This window comes from Lepus europaeus, chromosome 5 (genome assembly GCF_033115175.1).
Source record: "Lepus europaeus isolate LE1 chromosome 5, mLepTim1.pri, whole genome shotgun sequence".
Lineage (NCBI taxonomy): Eukaryota > Metazoa > Chordata > Mammalia > Lagomorpha > Leporidae > Lepus > Lepus europaeus.
The window spans coordinates 48,360,685-48,379,680 of NC_084831.1; the positions used below are offsets into that span (position 1 = coordinate 48,360,685).

Consider the following 18,996-nt stretch of genomic DNA (forward strand, 5'->3'; position numbering starts at 1 on the left):
CTGTAAAAGTAGGTGTGCATACTTTCTACTCGGCACTGAGGCACTGTGCAAAGCGATGAAGAACCCGAGTGTCGGAGTTACGGAGGCCTAGGTTAAAACTCAGGCTGCCACCCCTAATCTCTCTAATTGCCACTCCAAGGTTCTATGTCTTTATCTGTCAAATGGGCACACAATATCTTCTGTCCCACTGGGTTGAACATTGAGATTACATATTTATTTCATTCATGACCATTCAGCAAATGTTAGCTTTGGGGCTGGCGCTGTGGTGTAGCGGGTAAAGCTGCCACCTGCAGTGCTAGCATCCCAAATGGGCACTGGTTCAAATCCTGGCTGCTCCACTCCTGATCTAGCTCTCTGCTATGGCCTGAGAAAGCAGTAGAAGATGGCCCAAGTCCTTGGGCGCCTGCACCCATATGGGAGACCCAGAAGAAGCTCCTGGCCCCTGGCTTCAGATTGACGCAGCTCTGACCATTGCGGCCAATTGGGGAGTGAGTCAACGGATGACAGACCTCTCTCTCTTTCTGTCTCTCCTCTCTCTATGTAACTCTGACTTTCAATTAAAATAAATAATAATTCTTATAAAAAATGCTAGCTTTGATTAGGTATGATTTGAATCAGGCTAAGCCTACAAAGCACTTAATATCTTGCTTGAATACAGTGAGAGGCTTTATCTGCAATTTCTGTGTTATTATGTTAATTTTAGATAATAAAATAATGAAGGTTGTTACCTAGCCAGGGTCATCGCATATAGTGGTAGTTACAGGTTGGGAAATGTAAAACTTCAAGACCTGTACTTGCGAATTTTTCATGGTGATTGTATGCTGTGCTATTTTTTCCAGTGAGATTTGTACATTTTAGCAGAAGCACAAGTACCACTTTTACAAGAATAATAGTAATGGTGTTAACTTCCACTTGTTAAGTGCCTATCATATGCCAGGTACACTATTAAGTGTTTTGTACATTCACAAAATCCCAGCAGGTTAGCTACATTATCTTTGCTTTAGGAATAAAGATATTGGTGCCTAGAGAGGAAAAGCAACATGCTTATAATAACTTAGGTGGCATGAGGTAGGATCAGGATCTAAAATGAGGTGGCCTGATCCTGAAGACATTGTTCTTTCTCTGCCATGCTGCTAACTAAGATGGCCAAGGTCATGTCTGATTTTTGCATCAATGGACCTTGTCTACCACTGACTTGTTTAGCACATTGCAGGCCTGTAGGACATTCACATGCTTCCAATGGTCCCCACCCTTCTCAGGCAGCACAAAGGCCACCTACATGTGCAACTGAGCCTGGGAGACATGTAACCAGCCAGGCAGAGTAGAGGATCTAGAAGCCAGCTTTGCCTGACCTCTTGAAACAAGTGTTTTCCTGATTGTTAGAAGGATTCGTAGGTGCAGTGTGGTGAGATCAGGACAAAGGAAGCAGTGAATACAGATATCCCAGCAACTTCCAAAGGGATAAAGGGTAGGTGCCATGACAACTACCACATCCTGGATCATGTCAACGATGAGACCAAACACTTGTGTACAGGCTCCAGTCTGAAAGCCACCTGCCCTTCAATGGACTGATAATGGATACAGCCAATATTCAAGGCCCAGCCATTTCCCTGCCAGGTGTCCATTTTGCCCCTTATGCCACAACATCCCTGAGAAGAGGCTGCAGAGATGCAAAGAGAGGACACATATGCTTTTTGGTAACTGACCTAGCAGTGTTTGATGCTTCACAGGATTTTTTTTTTTTTTAATTTTTTTTTTGACAGGCAGAGTGGATAGTGAGAGAGAGATACAGAGAGAAAGGTCTTCCTTTTTGCCGTTGGTTCACCCTCCAATGGCCGCTGCAGCTGGCGCATCTCGCTGATCTGAAGCCAGGAGCCAGGTGCTTCTCCTGGTCTCCCATGCGGGTGCAGGGCACAAGGACTTGGGCCATCCTCCACTGCCTTCCCGGGCCATAGCAGAGAGCTGGCCTGGAAGAGGGGCAACCGGGATAGAATCCGGCGCCCCAACCGGGACTAGAACCCGGTGTGCCGGTGCCGCAAGGTGGAGGATTAGCCTGTTAAGCCACGGCGCCGGCCAATGCTTCACAGGATTTAACAAACACAACAACTGAGAATACCCTTGTAAGATGAGTTTGTCCAAATGTACTGAAGCAAGGGTGACAAGCAGTGGCAATGACCTTTCAAACTTGGAAGTTGCTTACACTGCTTTGCCTATCACATACTAATGCAGTGACTTGAACTTCCCAGCAGAAAAAGAACTGTGCAACCCTTTATTTTATTCTGATTTACTTTGCTTTGGCTCATTGGTTCTCAGTGGGAGTGCTACTGACCCTAGGGGTGATAAGTGAATCTGTGGTTTGTGTCTTGGTTTCCATAATCGCAGGGGATTGCACTACTGGCTTTTAGGGGGCTCAGAGCATTGTTAGTGGACACCTGTAATGTGTGAGAACATCGTGCACAACAGAAAACCACTCTACAGACTTTCCATGAGTACTTGGGCCTAGAATTTACTTTGAATGGCGAGGAAACTTGGTTTCTTTACACAGTTTTGGTGTACTTAATTTTCCAGGAGTATGACAACTGTGTACATGGAGGAAAGTCTGTGTTTTGTTTTGTCTGGAATACAGTCAAGAGTTGCCCACCATTTTGGAAAGTGGTTGTCTCTGACAGAAACATTTCTCATGATGGCCAAACCAACCAACGGGACACTCCCATATCAGCCTCTGCTTGTAGCTGTGGCTTTCAATGGTGATTCTCTCTGTAGGGGTAAGCACCTGACTACTTCGTTTTTCTCATGTGTTCATGTCTGAGAATTTCCTTATTGAAAATATGTTTTTATTTATGAATTAGCTTTCTTTTCTATTTACCTTATATTCCAGTAAAGATATTACATTGGTTTTAAAAACTGTGTTGGCAGGTGAATAATCTATGATTTCATTTGCAGACACCAGAGGACACACTGCAGATATTCATTATGAAAAGGGGCGCTGGTCTGACAGGTGGAGACTTATCTATGGATCTTCCAGCCACCCTAGGCTTGATGCCCATTTTGGTGAATGGGCAGAAGGCTTCCGTCTCCAGCTGCCTCCTTTTTGCTTGGCTTCCATTCCACCCACCTCACTGCCAAGGAGGATGCTCTAAAATGCAAATATGGCACACCATTATTCTGAGCATAAGGCTCAGACGCCTTCACTTGGCTTATGAGCCCTTGGGGGTCAGCCCCCTTGGCCCTCGCATCACCATCCTCAATTAGTGCCCTCACTGGCACCTTCCCTTCTGCAGCTGGCAAGCAACCAAGTGTGTCATGTCTCCAGTGGTCTGTCTGCCTGGCAGGCCCTACCCCTTATCTGCTCTTTGATACTCAAAGGCTTCCTGCTGAAGGCCTTCCCTGTCCTCTGGGCTCAGCTGGTCCATCTCTGGCACTGTCCCCTGTGATCATCTCCTTCATATCACCCATCACATGATGTTGTAATTACCCGGTCATTCTGTCTTCCCTAGAAAGTAATTGCTCATTCTTCTCTCTGTACCTGTCAGTTGTGGACACACATTAGGAGCTCCAAGAATATTTGATATTAGAAGCCCCACAGAAGGGTGGGCGAGCCATGGAGGAATTGGTGCCTCTACCACATTGTTCCAAGTGGACAGCTGAACTCCAGCATCCATGTGTTGTGATCTCTGATAATTCTACTGTTGGTGGCAGGCTTTTTTCCCGCTCCCCTCTTTTTTTCTGTTCTTCACAAGGAACTAACAGATGGGCTGTGCATACTTTTCTGGAGAGAGCTATTAGCACAACTCTCTGGCTTCCTGCCATCTGCTCCAGACCAGAGTACAATATTCAAAAGCAGAGGGTAATTGGGTATCGTGTTTGGGAGCTTGCAGGCCTCATTCACTTTTCCTGGGGGTGTCCTTGCAGCCTGGGCTCTCCCCATGCCTGTGTGCCAAGAACCTCTGGCCACACGGCATAGTGCACAGCTGGTGGGACACCTCAGCAGCAGGACTGTGGTGGCCCTGGACCGGGGGAGCCCCTTGGTGGCTGCCACTGCAGCCACTTAACAAGGGTGTTAACAGTTTACTTGCTAATGTGGAAAAGCACTGGGAGGGGGTGCCAAGGAGCATGTGCTTATGCCATGAGTTGAGATCAATCAGAAATTTCCTTGCTGGGAAGTGAAAGGCAACACCTGCCTTACTGCCTTGCAATTAGATTTCTAAAAGGTGTTGAAAATTACAGTTTATAGCCAGATGTGCACACCTGGGGATACCTCATTATTTGAAACAAGGAGTGGGGGGACCAGACTAAAATAACAGAAGAACACAGAAAATGGAGAGATCCCTCTAACATTTATACAGAACTTACAGGGTCCCTCCTACGTACATTATTTAATTTTACTCACTCACTCACTCATTCATTCCAAAATATCCCTACTGGGTGCCAGTCACTGTTTCAGTCTCTAGAAATGCAGTGCAAAATGGAGCAGTAAAACAATGTTCTGGGGCCGGAACGTAGTGAGTAAAAGCCACTGCCTGCAGTGCCAGCATCCCATATGGGTGTCAGTTCGAGCCCCAGCTGTGCCTCTTCTGATCCAGCTCTCTGCTATGGCCTGGGAAAGCAAGTATAAGATGGCCCAAGTGTCTGAGCCCCTGGACCTGTGTGGGAAACCTCGAGGAAACTCCTGGCTCCTAGCTTTGGATCAGCTTAGCTCTGGCCATTGTGGCCATTTGAGGAGTGAACCATTGGACAGAGGACCTCTCTCTCTCTGACTCTGTGTCTTTGTAGCTCTGCCTTTGAAATAAATAAATAAATATTTTTAAAAAGGCTGAGAACTTGAACTTTAATATTTACACTTAAATGACTGCATTCCAAGGTCAATAAAAACATATGGGTAGGACAAGATATTTTCTTCTACTGTACATGTCAGAGTAGTAACAAAAATGAAACTTTTGGGGCTGGCGCTGTGGCATAGTGGGTAAAGCTGCTGCCTGCAGTGCCGGCATCCCATATGGGCACGGGGTTGAGTCCTGGCTGCTCCACTTCCTATCCAACTCTCTGCTGTGGCCTGTGAAAGCAGTAGAGGATGGCCCAAGCCCTTGGGTTCCTACACCCACGTGGGAGACCCAGAAGAAGCTCCTGGTTCCTAGCTTCGGGTCAGCACAGCTCTGACCATTGCAGCCATCTAGGGAGTGAACCAGGGATGGAAGACCTCTCTCTCTCTCTCTGCCTCTCCTTCTCTGTAACTCTTTCAAGTAAAATAAATAACTCTTTAAAAAATGAAGCTTTCTACCAATTATCTGAAATATGCCAACATTCTTAAGGTGCTTAACTTTATTTTCTTTTTTAATTACCCTGATATTGTTTTAAGGTTTGTGTACTTTTTCCCTCACCAAGTTATAAAGATAAAGAAGCTCTGATTCCGACGGCTGAAATAATTTGCCCAGGAGTGTAAAACATATTAAAAAAAAAGCAGAGCCAGTATTCAGTGTTCAAAAGCCCCCAGCAGGAAACCAACCACTGCATAGGGGTAACTAAGTCCACTCCTGTCTCTCAATCACCGAGTGACAAGTAGACAGGCATTCAACAGCCGCAGACATGGTGGAGGCCAGTTTAGAGAGGAACATGGCAGATTGATGAACACTGAAGCATACTTTAAATATATTTCAAGTGGGGAAAGAAAGCAAAAATATGCTAATTGAAGTTAACTTTAGACCCACGTTCTAACATTGAAACCTTGTAGGTAATATACCCATTGTTTCAACAGTGGAAGGAACCAGATCTGGAAGCAGCTTATTCTCTTTGCAACAATTCTGGTTGAGCATTAAGATTAAAATCCAGGTCTTCAAAGCCCCTAATCTGGTACAGGTAGGGAGAAGGCCCTGAATGGTATTGTGTCCAACAGGAAAGGTCCTGTTGGTGTTTTTAATAAAATGCTAGGGCCAGAAGAGATATGGTATTACATCCCAGTGTCATCTTCTCACCTAAAGCAAAGAGAATGAGACTAGGAAGTCTCAAAGTGTTCCGTTAACCATTAACTCTAAAACCCGCTCTAAGACATTAACTCTAATACCTGTTTGAGATCTGCCTTAGACCTTGCACTCTGCTTACATCTCACCTGTGCGAGAGTCCCTTCTGACCACAGTCCTCTCACACCTGCTCACTTCTGGGATTCTTTTTTTTTTTTTTATTTATTTTTTTTTTTTTTTGACAGGCAGAGTGGACAGTGAGAGAGAGAGAGACAGAGAGAAAGGTCTTCCTTTGCCGTTGGTTCACCCTCTAATGGCCGCCGCGGTAGCGCGCTGCGGCCGGCGCACCGCGCTGTTCCGATGGCAGGAGCCAGGTACTTATCCTGGTCTCCCATGGGGTGCAGAGCCCAAACACTTGGGCCATCCTCCACTGCACTCCCTGGCCACAGCAGAGAGCTGGCCTGGAAGAGGGGCAACCAGGACAGGATCGGTGCCCCGACCGGGACTAGAACCCGGTGTGCCGGCGCCGCAAGGCGGAGGATTAGCCTGTTGAGCCACGGCGCCGGCCAACTTCTGGGATTCTAAATCCTCCATACCCTGCTTGATGCTTTCATTTCTCCGTATCACCAATTTTCTAACATACTACACAAATTGTTTATATGCATGTTACTACCCATCTCTCCAACAGGAAGGAAGTGCTCTCTTGGTTTCTTTCTCTCTCTCTTTTTTTTAAAGATTTATTTATTTATTTATTTGAAAGTCATAGTTACACAGAGGAGTGGCAGAGAGAGAGAAAGAAAAAGAAAGAGAGAGAGTGAGAGAGGGAGAGAGAGAGAGAGAGAGCGCGAGCTCTTCCAACCAATGGTTCACTCTCCAATTTGCCGCCAATGGTTGGAGCTGCACTGATCCGAAGCCAGGAGCCAGGAGCTTCCTCTGGGTCTCCCACGTGGGTGCAGGGGCCCAAGGACTTGGGCTTTCTTCTACTTCTTTCCCAGGCCACAGCAGAGAGCTGGATCAGAAGTGGAGCAGCTGGGTCTCAAACCAGTGTCCATATGGAATGCCGGCGCTTCCAGTCAGGGCATTAACTCGCTGTGTCACAGCCTGGCCCCTCTCTCTCTCTTAAAAGTAAAACAACAGGGACAAAGCATGGATATTCTGAACACAAAGCAAAACAGAGGAGAGTGGTGCATTCTGTTGGAAAACTTTAATCTTATTTCCAATAGCGTTATATTATAATATTGCCAAAGAGATTTTTAAAAAAGCTCTCCTCCTCTTTCTCTCTGTCTCTCTCTCTCTCTCTCACACACACACACACACACACACAAAACACACAGAGTTTCCATCTGTTGGTTCACTCTCCAGATGCAAGTATCGGCCAGGTAAAAATTGGGAGAAAGAAACTCAATCCAGGTCTCCCATGTGGGTGGTGAGGACCCAACTATTTGACCTATCACCTGCTGCCTCTCAGATGTACATTAGTAAGAATTGGAGTTGGGAGCAGAGCCAGGAGTGGAGCCCAGGTATCCTGATATGAAATGTGGGCATCCCAACTGGTGCCTTCACTGCCAGCTCAAATACCTGACCCCCAAGGACAGACTAATATCCATTTCAGGTAAGGAAAATTAGTCATTGACACCGTCCCATTTTAGGGATGAGTAAATGAGATTTTACTAGGAAATCTAGCAATTCAATACATTTCTACCTTACCTGCAGATTTGAAACTATTAGATCCAGTGGCTACCAACCTCTATTGTTTCTAAGAGCTCACAATGATTGTCTGCTTGTGATAAATAAATATATTTCAGAACAGGGTATGAATTTTTAATTTACTTTGAATAAAAACAAGGTTTATATTTGGTGGTAAGAATCGTCTTCTAACACCAAGTAATTAAAAGTCATCATTTATAGAAAAAAAACATAAGATGATTTGTATTCTGAAATACTCAAACTCTCATATGCCATTTATAAAAAAAAGGAGAGAGAGAAAGATAAAGCCACAGATTTCAAGTATGTAGTTAAAGGAAAACAGAGAAATTTGTTAGTCTCCCATGCATGCAAAAAACAAGATTAATACCATCTTTGGCCATTTCCAAGTACAGTGTCTTGGCTCCACAGTACCAGATGACATGGGAACAAAGATCCCTGTGGTCCTACCTGCAATACTGTTAGTACTTCTGTAAAAGTAGTACATATATTTTGAAGAATATTTGGAAAACAGAACAAATCTTTTCTGAATCACTGATATCGATCACTCCTCTTTCCCCCGATTCACTGTCAGCAGTTTGCTTTCATCCCATAGGATCCCTGCAACCCCATAGGGTCCCCACAACCCCTGTGTGGGAGACCTGGCCCTTCCTTGAATCAGTGCCAAATAAGACGGATTGTTCCTATCCATTTGGTCTCAAGAGGTCTGTGGAGACCTGGCTCTCCTGCTCACCACCTTCTCTCCTCTGGCAAAGGTGCATGGAAAGAAAGCACCTGGACTGCTTACAAAGCTCTGTGGGCACCATGCTCACCAAACTGTACACCTGTGTACCTGGAGTCTTGGCCATTCCATGCAAGGTGTCACCTGATTCCAGTCAACTATGTATCAGAGCTTTGTACCTCACCTCCATCACCCACCTGAATGGCAGCTTCTCAGCGTCATCTAAGAGTTGCAGGAGAGAACGGTGGCTCCATAGGAGTTTTGGCATTATCTGGTGGCTGGCTCAGTCAACCCTGTCTCTCTCTTGGTGAGCAGAAGCCAAAGAAGGGAAGTTGGTGAAAAGGGCTTACCTGAGGGTACAGCAGCAGTGCCGAAAGGTACAGAACCAAACACATCTGCACTCGCCGGAAGTGTCTGAGATGAAGATGGGATAAAGGCATCACCTGGAGTTGCAGGAGTCTGCAGAGAGACAGAGCCCAGGGATGTGTGAGACCTAGCTCAGCACTCACCAAGGACAGAGCAGCAGGTACAGAAATTAGGAGGTGGGGGATGCATAAGTGAGCCAAGGTCCAGGCTCCTTCTTTGTCATGCTGACTCTGGTTTGGCACGTAGATTTTACCAATAGCCTGGGAAAAATGATACCTTAAGAGCTGTTGGAAGGAGTAAATGAGATTGTGCCTTTGAAGCATTCCTATTCCATATCATTTAAATTATTTAGCACCATGCATAGGCATATAGTAGGTGCTATAAACCATGATCAGTATCATGATTTAGTTTGAGTCTCTGTCCCTTGGAGGGTATTTTTAGGGCATCAAATTATTCCACACTTGGCTTTCACGCTTTAGAGGGAGTGTTTTCAAACTCAAGTATACCCACTCAAGACCCACTGTGTGTGATGCTCAGGACTTGTCACTTCATACATGGTCAAGAAACAGTTGTCAACTCGATGAACAAATAAGGGTTAACAAATAGAGCACTGTCCCTTCCTCATGCTGCCTCCAGGAATTTTGCTTGATTTTGCACTTGAAAAAAAAGTAAATATTTTCAAGAAGACCATAAGGTAACAATGCTTGCACAGCTGGTTAGCCTGTACTAGCATTCCAGAAAGATCCGCACCATCAGGTAGGTAAGGGGGAAAGTATTGGAATGAAATCATCAGAATTCATCTTTTTAAATGCTCACACCCATATACAACAGGCTTTTGCTTATAGACTATAAGTCTGTTTGATATAAGCAATTAATCCTGCAACCATGGCAATTAGACAAGGCCATTTTTAGACTAGCAGATTGTGGCGCGACTAGCATTGTGTAAGGATTATCAAGTACCCATTTGGACTGTGCTTGGGTTCAGGGCCAGAAACGAAGCCATGAGCTGCTGTTCTTTTAAACACATCCAGTGCTGTTCTCTTTTCCCCTACGTGACCTTGGGCAAGTCACACGTGCTCTGTGACAGTTTGCTCATCTGTAAAAGGAAGGGGCTATGTTGTAAGATCCCTTCAGACTTTCCTCGCTTCAGAGCCTCACAGTTCTGTAATCGCGAGTGCCCAGGATGAAGCTGTTAGTCCATGGACGAAGGAGAAAATGAGCTGTCCAGCTTCCCTGGGGACAGGAGCTGTGGCTCCTCCCCTAGTGGCTGCTCTGGACATCAGGTGTTGGGAGCAGGACCGCTGTGCCTGGATTCCCTGGTGGCAGCTGTGGGCAGCAGGGTCTGGTGTCATCTGTCTGCAGTGGTGGGTCACGGCCTCTTCTCCGTGATGTGCATCTCTCCAATGAACCGTAGCACCGTTCCCCAGTTTGCACTACTGTTCAGTGCCCAGAGGAGCTGTCCTTACCCAACAGCTTCAACAGGCACAGCTGTGGCTGACTGCTCTCTGCCTTCCCCTGGGGAAATGGTATGAGAGGGGCCAGTTCTCCTGGCCACTGGGTTGCTTTTGAAAACATCCAGCACTGGGATTGGATTTTTTGCTTTGCTTTGGATTTTTCTTTTCACTTTCAAACGAAGGCTCCTGAGGTTCTCTGAGCTGACCTGCAGGCACTGACTGAGACAGCCTGGCTGGAGCTGTGGCTGGGAATCCAGAGCCCCCTGGGAAGCTCAGTAAGTTCCAGGTCCTGGTCTGCCAAGGACAAGGCAGGGAGGAGGGGAAGTGGAAGCAAAAAGGAGGAAGAGGGGGAAGGAAAGAGGGCAAGGAGAGAGGAGAGGTCAGAACAGAAGGGCAGAGATGCTTCCTGCACTGGGCTGACCTCTATACTTTGCCTGGCTCACGGTAGGTGCTGACACATGCCCCGTCACCATTCATGTACTCTGGAATTTCTTGCCCTCCATCCCGACTAGATCATGAGTTCCTCCTAGTCAAGAAGCACATCTGTTCATGTCTCTCTTCCCAGTGGCAATGTCTTGGAATTGGGATAGGCTCATTTATTTCTCAAAACAGAGACATAGTTCACAATTCAAGGTCCAGGATAGCTAGTGAACTTGCCCAAGTCACACAACTAGAAGGAGCTGCAGCTCTCAGCAGCCTTGCTCCCAGAGCCTACTGTCATGCCCCTGAGCAACCAAGGAAAGAAAAGGCAGGAAGGAATGCAGGGCTCCGAGGGTGCTGCATACTTACGGGGGGAGAGGTTATATCAGGAGGGGTGGACATGTCCCCAAAAAGTTCTAATTGGGTCACAGCCTGAAAAGACAGAAAGACAACCACGTAACCACAAGGGATGCTGATGCTCCTGGGAATTGCTTTAACAACAGGACATTTCCTTTGCATCATGACCCTATGAGTGGTAAGTCCAGTTAGTTATTCCCAAACCCCACAATTTCAAAGGCAACATCTCAGATGCAACCAGGTTCGATTTGTGCTTCAGAATGTCTGGTTGTTTATCCAGGCTTGGTCAAGACTGCCCATCAGCAACATCCCATAAGAAAAAGTAATGCCTTGCACAGCTCTTTACTGTCAAATACCAGCACAGGGAGGAAGGCAAACCCATTATCGGTGTTCTGCTGTCACGAGTGTATTCACACATATGAGGTACCTTCCGTGTGTGAATACAGCAAAGCTTGACTTCATGCTTACTTCTCATAAGTGCATCCAATAACACTAATCTTGGGAAGTAAGAATCACCCCATTTCTGCAGCTGAGTAACTCGAGTCTAATGGAGGTGATATCAAGGTCACCCAGGCCAGGATTCAAATTTTCTGTATACAGAGCATGCAGTCAAATATGTAGCCCCTTAAAGAGTCCATGTTAGAACTAAAAAAAGTGTAGCTGGAGGAAAAGAAAACATTTCATTTAATACCAGGAAGGGCATCAAAATGAGCCCAAAATATACACGATCAATCACTCCCAGGAACTCCATCCCTGCAGCCACTTTATCATCCATCCTCCCATCTATCACACAAGGGTGTCTGAGCAAGGCCAGCCACAGCAGTGGAAGAAGCCCTTTCAGACAGACTTAGAAATTAATCTGCAAGCATGCCCTGCTTCAGATACTGTGCAGAGTTTCCGGCTAGGAACCAAACAGCCTGACTTTATTACAAGAAAATATAATCGCATGCTCTGTGCAAATCTGTCTACTGAGGGAAACCCACTCTCCACTCCTCCTCATACTTTAAGTGCTAGTTTCTCACTGAAGGAACCTAAAGACACCACTCAAGAGAAGGCACAGGGAGAAGGCCCGCTGCCCTGTCATGCAGGGGACCTACACACAACTTCTACTCTCAGGTCGTGACAGGATCTCTAGGAGTCGCACAAGGAAAGGAATGTTTTTTCCTCCTGTCAAGTGAGTGAGCTCTGGGCTGAGGGGATGGTCCCACACCTGGGGATATACTCAGGGATCTACCCCCCAGAGCTACTGCTCCCTCAGCTAGATGATGGAGATGCTAGTATTTCCTGTGCTGATTGACAATATTACGGTTGAGTCTCCCTAATCTGAAAATATGAAATCCAAAGTGCTCCAAAATCTACAATTTTTTGGGTACCCACAAGATGCCGCAACTGGAAAATCCCACATCTGACCTCTCTTGAAGAGTCTCATCAACATGCTGGCATGCTAAAACCACTGAATAATACTGCCTTCCAGCTATGTGTGTAAGGTGTATACGAAACGTAAATGAACTTTGTGTTTAGACTTTGGTCCCATCCTCAAGATATCTTATTATGTATATGCAAATATTCCAAAATCTGGAAAAAATCAAAATCCAAAACACTTCTTGCCCCAAGCATTTCAGATAACAGATACTCAACTGGTAATACGGCAGGACTTTCTTGGAGGTTTAGCTAGGCCTAGTTAAAAAGGCACAAAAGAATCTTTCTGCTGAAAAGAAAGCAGCTGAGCCTTGCTGACCAACTTTGAACTCTTCCTCCCCCTGGAGCTTTCAGACCGAACAGCAGTCCCTGATCCATTGCAGGACCCTACAAGTACTCATTCCCTTCCCAACCACACAATACTTTTCCCAGAAATGTTGAACAGCTGTTAGGTGGGAGCTCTGTCCTAGGTGCTGGAAACAGGACGAGAAATGCCTAGTCTCTGCCTTCAGGGAGCTCCTAGGAGGAAATCATTTCAAAATGACGTGTCAGGAAAAGTGATGGAGCTCTCTCTGGGGTGCAGGGGGAGCACCTCAAAGGGCAGGCAGCCAGCTTTGGGCAGAGAAGTCTCATGAGGGTCCTCTAAAGAAAAGATCTCAAATCTGAGTCTTGAAGGACAGATGAGACTGCAGGAGTGAGGAGGCTAGAGGCCCAACAGCATGGGCAGGTGGGGAGAGAAGCCGTTGTGGGTTAACTGCATGCAGGTGGGAGACAGGAGGTGGGTGGAGCAAGGTAGGGTGGGCTTGAGTGCATTTCAGTCATTGCCACCAGCCCTTTACTAACCAGATGCCTCCTCCTAGGACAGCAGTGCAGCAGCCATTGGGAGCAAGGTGGCCGGTGTGCTGGGTGCTCCCCCAAACCTGGCTGGACACTCAGTGCTTTCCGTGGGTAAATCTTCTTCAGCCCATCAGCCATGTTTCATAGGATTTGATACAGCTCTGCTAGCCCTTTAGACTCTCCCAAATTCAGAAAAGGAATCACTCTATTTAATGAATTCAAATCATGCTTCCAGGCCGATTGGAACGCCACGCTTTTAAAATGGCTCACAACTATTTTCAGTGTTAGGAAAATATTAAAATGAAGTTAATAATTAAGTCACACAATTTACATTTCAAATATGTTGAACTCGTGGCATACTTTTACTAACATCATAAATAGAATTTATTGGCTAATTTTCTCCTTAAGCACAACTTTTAAAATAACCTTCATTCGTGAGATATAGACTTTCCTTTTGCCAGATGATTTTCACTCAAGGATTAAACGAGAAAAACACGCAGAGGCATAAAACATAGATTGTTATTTCATTCCATTGAATTTGCTGTTTCAATAGAATCTTGAGTTAATTAAATTTTATAGAAAAGGGGAATTCTTGGGCTATAAAATTAAAAATAATCCTAATAACCACATATGATTGAGAATCAGGAATAGTACCTACTTTCACAGCCCTCCTTCTCATGTTAACCCCAGTCCTTTAATTTGTAACCTAATAAACCATGTTCTATCTGAAAATATTATCCTAATTAATCATATTAAAGGACCCAAGAGAATAAAACTAATAATTTCCATTTGTAAGACACTTTACAGTTTACCATGCACTCTCAAATACATTATCATCACGTCGGACACTCCTTGAGCACTGCAAAGTGGGCTATCATTGTCTTCATTTCACAGATGAATTAACTGAGACTGAGTTAAGAGATCTGCCTGTGATCAAAGAGGCAGAAGCTAAGATGGACTTGACCCACCAGCGTCTTGCTTATCTCTCACTTTGTCAAACCCTAGTTAGCCTTGCTAAATGGTCAAAATCCAGCACTACAATATTCTCTAACCAGAAGCCAGGGTTCCTATGAGGTCTGCCATGAGGCTTAGCCCCTTGAGGTCACCTAGTTATCTGAATGGCATCTCAAGGTCCCACTGGCCATGGAGTAAGGCTCTTTTATTACTGACATTTCTCTGTACTGTCTTCAAGCCCCGAGGGATGGAACTTTACATGGCAGATTTTACTCCATCATTATGCCCCTGCACATTTTCCAGGGATACTGGAAGCTGCTGGGGTCAGTGGAGAATAGCTTAGTGGGTCACATTTGGTACAGCTACTGGACTCTGCTTAGGAAGCCTGCATCCCATATTAGAGCACCCTGTGTGAGTCCCAGCTCCACCCTCCATTGCAGGTTCCTTCTAATGCAGAGCTTGGAAGGCAGCAGGTGATGACTCCAGTATGTGGGTCCCTACATCCACATGGGAGGCCTACGTGGAGTCCCTGGCTCCTGGTGTCTATCTGGCCTGGAGGAAGAAAGCCAGCAAAAGGGAAATCTGTTTGGCTATATGATTCTGCCTTTAAAATAAAAATAAACAATTTAAAAATTAAAAAAATAAGAAGTGGCTTAGATGTTAGAGGTAGCCCTTGAATGTCTCTGTCAGACTTGCTATCTCTGCAGCCATTCTTTGTATTGGACAAGGTGGCTTCCCGGGAACATCTGGAGTGCTGTCCAATGCTCTCAAGCTGAGTCCTGGCCCCTGGATCCTCCTAAAGAGAAATTCTGAAGGCACCCCTATGCAGGCTGGGATGTCACGGGCTGATCACCAAAACCCCTTCTCACTGACACATTCCTTATTCTTTGGCATCAGGAGCTCCCCATGATACTTCCATCAACAAAGACACGGAGATCCCTACCCTGCATCAGCTCCTGTGACAATACCATGGGAAACAGTGACAAGTAAGGCACTCCTAGTGTTAGGAGCCAGCTGTTTTATAGAAAGCTACACCCAAAGAGACAATCATTGCAGTGTTTTCTTTTTTTTTTTTTTTTTTTTTTTGACAGGTAGAGTGGACAGTGAGAGAGAGTGATGGAGAGAAAGGTCTTCCTTTCCCATTGGTTTACCTTCCAATGGCCGCCGCGGCCAGTGCGCTGCGGCCAGTACATCGCGCTGATCCGAAGGCAGGAGCCAGGTGCTTCTCCTGGTCTCCCATGGGGTGCAGGGCCCAAGCACTTGGGCCATCCTCCACTGCACTCCCAGGCCACAGCAGAGAGCTGGCCTTTAAGAGGGGCAACCGGGACAGAATCCGGCTCCCCGACCAAGACTAGAACCCGGTGTGCCGATGCCGCAGGCGGAGGATTAACCTATTGAGCCACGGCGCGGGCCCATTGCAGTGTTATAGAAGACAGACACACAGGGAGTTATGAAAAGAGAAGCCATCTCAGATCCTTTGCACATGCTGCACCTCCTCCCTAGAACTTATATTCCTTCCCCCATTGTCTTTCCCACCCATCCTTCAGGACACAAAGTAGAAGACTTTCTTCTAATTCAAAACATAGCCTATCTGATACTTCATTTTGTGATTTGCTGGCTTGGGGGAACACAGAATTCATCTGGGGAAAAATACTTCTGCTTGGTTCCCAACTCTAGAGGTTCTGGATTAACTGGCTTGAGTCACGTCACTGGAACTTTGAAAAGCTTTCCTTATGATTCTAAATTGCTGCCAGGGTTGACAATCTCTTGTCTAGAAGCCTCCTAGCACCTTGTATTCAGGGGTGACAACATTCACTGGCCACTGCTTCAGCCAAACTGAACAAGCACTGGCTGCAAATCAGTACGTCTATGTTAGAATATACTGGATCAAGAGCAGCCTTGCCTATTTTTGACTCTCAGTGGTGTATTTGTCATATCCTGTTTATGAATTCCTACCACACCATGTTTTAGCAAACTACCAAATGCTAAGGTATCCTATCCTATCTTATCCTTTCCCATCCTGACCTATGCAATGTCACCCTAGGTTATGCTATAAGCTTTTTCCTTGCTGTGCCTCTAACACTATTGGAATGCAGAGGACATGGTAGGGACTTCATAAATATTTGCTGAATAATGCAGTGCCCTCTTCTCTCCAGCACACACTCTCTTACACACAAGCACACGTGAGTGTACACACACTTCCATTCTGCGCCACCCATAATCTTCCTGTGAACATTAGAAAGGGCACCAATTGGGACAACATAGAATGGGGTGCCTGCCATCCAAACAAGTGGGTGAGGAAAACAGGCAATGTAGGAGAATGACCAGAGTGACCTGCATTCAGTGAGAACCTCGAGGCCTTACCTTTGTTGCCTCAAAAATCTCATCCAAGTCCACGGGCAGGTTTCTGTTCTGTAACCACAAGGCACGAGTGATGAGCATGGGATGAATGATGGGATGATGTCATGAAACAGTTAAGCAGACAGGGCCCTCTCAGTCTTACCGGGATGGCTGCAGCAAACCGTTCTTCAAAATCCTCAAACGGATGGCTGTTCTGTGATGAATGAGGATGAAGTGAGTGACACACAAATGACATGGATTTATGAGTTTAATGACGACGCTATCTACAGTTTACACTCCCGTGGTCTCAGTGGGCGGGAGCTGCTCCCAATGTGCTGTGAAAATCCTGGAATATGTTTCCAGCATAAGCAGATGACAGAATATGCTGCTGACTAGGAAATACAGGGGTGGTAAATCTGCACGTTTGAAGTCCATGTTCCTGCAATGACAGACACTACCCAGCGAATCTCAACAGCCAACGACAAGCAAAAATGCTTCAATGAGATTTTACCTTTAATAGGAAAAAAAATGTCATCTTGGGCTTTAGCTACATTTAGCTCTATGGAACAGCTAGCTTTGTATGTGACTTTTTTAAAAAAAACAAGAGTTATTTATTTATTTGAAAAGTAGAGCTAGAGACAGGAGAGACAAAGAGGGAGAGGTCTTCCATCTGCTGGTTCACTCTCCAAATGCCTGCAACAGTCACGGCTACGAAGCCAGGAACACCATCTAGGTTTCCCACATTGGGGGCAGGAGTCCAAGCACTTGAGTCATCATCAGCTATCTTCCCAGGCATATTAGCAAGGTGCTGAATCAGGAGTGGAGCAGCCAAGATTCAAATCAGTTCTTGATATGGAATGTCAGGGTCTTAACCTGCTGTGAATGCTACAATGCTGGCCCCTTAACCTGCTATGTGTGCCACATGGTGGCCCCTTGACCTGCTGTGCATGCCACAATGCTGGCCCCTTGACCTGCTGTGTGTGCCACAATGCCAGCCCCTTGTATATGCCTTTGACTATGTTTGTTCTCTCTGCCTAACACTGTTTTTTCCACAAGCTCAAGGCTCACCAAATTCTTCAAACCAGCTGAAAAGCCATCTCTTGACCTTCTGCGCTGAAAATCCTCATGTAAAACCCTCAGTACATTATCTGTGGCTCTGACGGGTGAGCTCCCACGAGCAGGAGCTGTGCAGGGTTTATTCCGGAATCCCCAGCAACTGACAGAGGGCCCAGCACACAGCACTGCTCAAAGTGCTGTGTGAATGAATGTCTTTCTTAAAAGTAACTGGAGGATGTCCAAATTTAATTCTGCTTTTTGACTGCCCTATTGCATATTACAGATAATCTATATAATATCTAATTTATACACATATTTTAATGACCTGTTTGGGCTTATATGTACAAGCAAATTATTCTGAGTTATTTCCAAGAAGTGTAGCATTAATGTGAAGCTGCTAATATTAACATTAACATGGCAATCTTCAGCATGAACAGAAGTAATTGCATCATTTTCCAATTTTTGAGGAATGCTTCGTATTGGCAGTGCAGCAGTAGAGAAACTGCCACCCATGACCTCCACGTGCTGCTCATTTGGCAGGAATTCCTTTGCCCTGTCTGTAGAAACCATGATTGTTGCTTCCCTGGCCCACATCATAGGGTGCAGAGGAGAGCTGTAGAAGCAAAGTGCCTGTGCCCACCAAGGCAGGGCCTTGGGCCAAGCCCCAGGGAATCCTGCAATCAGCCACCTGTTTCTATCAGCCATGGGCTGACGAAGACCAGGATTCCACTGTAGCTACAAAGAGAGGAGAAGCCACCACGTCAAACAATCACATAAATTGTTATTATCATTATTTGGCCAGAGGTGAGGATAGGTAGGCAGACAATATTAGTCTAAGTGATCCTGTAATCTATGGTGTGGCCAGAAAGGTTAAGGTTATGTCGCTACATCCTTTATAAATCCACACACTCCTAGGGATTTATAGCAGAGCCCCTACCAACTAGCTCTGGGTCATAACTTTTAATAAAAACATTTTTTAGTGTCCAAAATCTCATTACATCTGTCCAATATAAAGAAGCAAATGGCTTCAGAGCATGATGGATGAATTAAATAAATTTGAAAAACAGCCTATGGTGGAGTCTCATAAAAACCTCACCATGTCCCACATAATGAAAATGTGGGAGGATAACCAGTGTCGGTGTGAGCCTGTCACCTTCCTGGTGACAGAAGAGGAGGCCTTGGGTGAGGCAAGGAGCAGAGGTGGGATGAGGCGAGGTTTGTGAATTCTGATGCAGCTTGGTCTGGGTGTTTGATACATCTCTTTGCAACTGCACAGATGTGTACTGAGCCCTGCCTGTGCCACCTGCCAGCTGTGAGACCCTGGGCAAGTCAGTTAACCTCAGTGTTCCCATATCTTTCATGTGGGGCTGGTAGGGAAGACATCATCTCAGGTTTACTGAGAGGCTGAACCAAG

The 18,996-nt window shown here is 45.8% G+C and overlaps 1 protein-coding gene across 3 annotated transcripts in view; it reads right to left on the minus strand.

Moving 5' to 3' along the window:
- DAB1 (DAB adaptor protein 1) overlaps nt 1–18,996 on the minus strand; it is an 896,917-nt gene that overhangs the window by 21,175 nt on the left and 856,746 nt on the right. For all 3 annotated transcript variants that reach the window (XM_062193360.1, XM_062193362.1, XM_062193361.1), the window contains 4 exons: nt 16,690–16,740; nt 16,551–16,598; nt 10,989–11,051; nt 8,730–8,838 (listed from right to left, as the gene is read on the minus strand). In XM_062193360.1, coding sequence (XP_062049344.1) covers nt 8,730–8,838; nt 10,989–11,051; nt 16,551–16,598; nt 16,690–16,740 — 271 coding nt within the window. The remainder of the gene's footprint in view (nt 1–8,729; nt 8,839–10,988; nt 11,052–16,550; nt 16,599–16,689; nt 16,741–18,996) is intronic.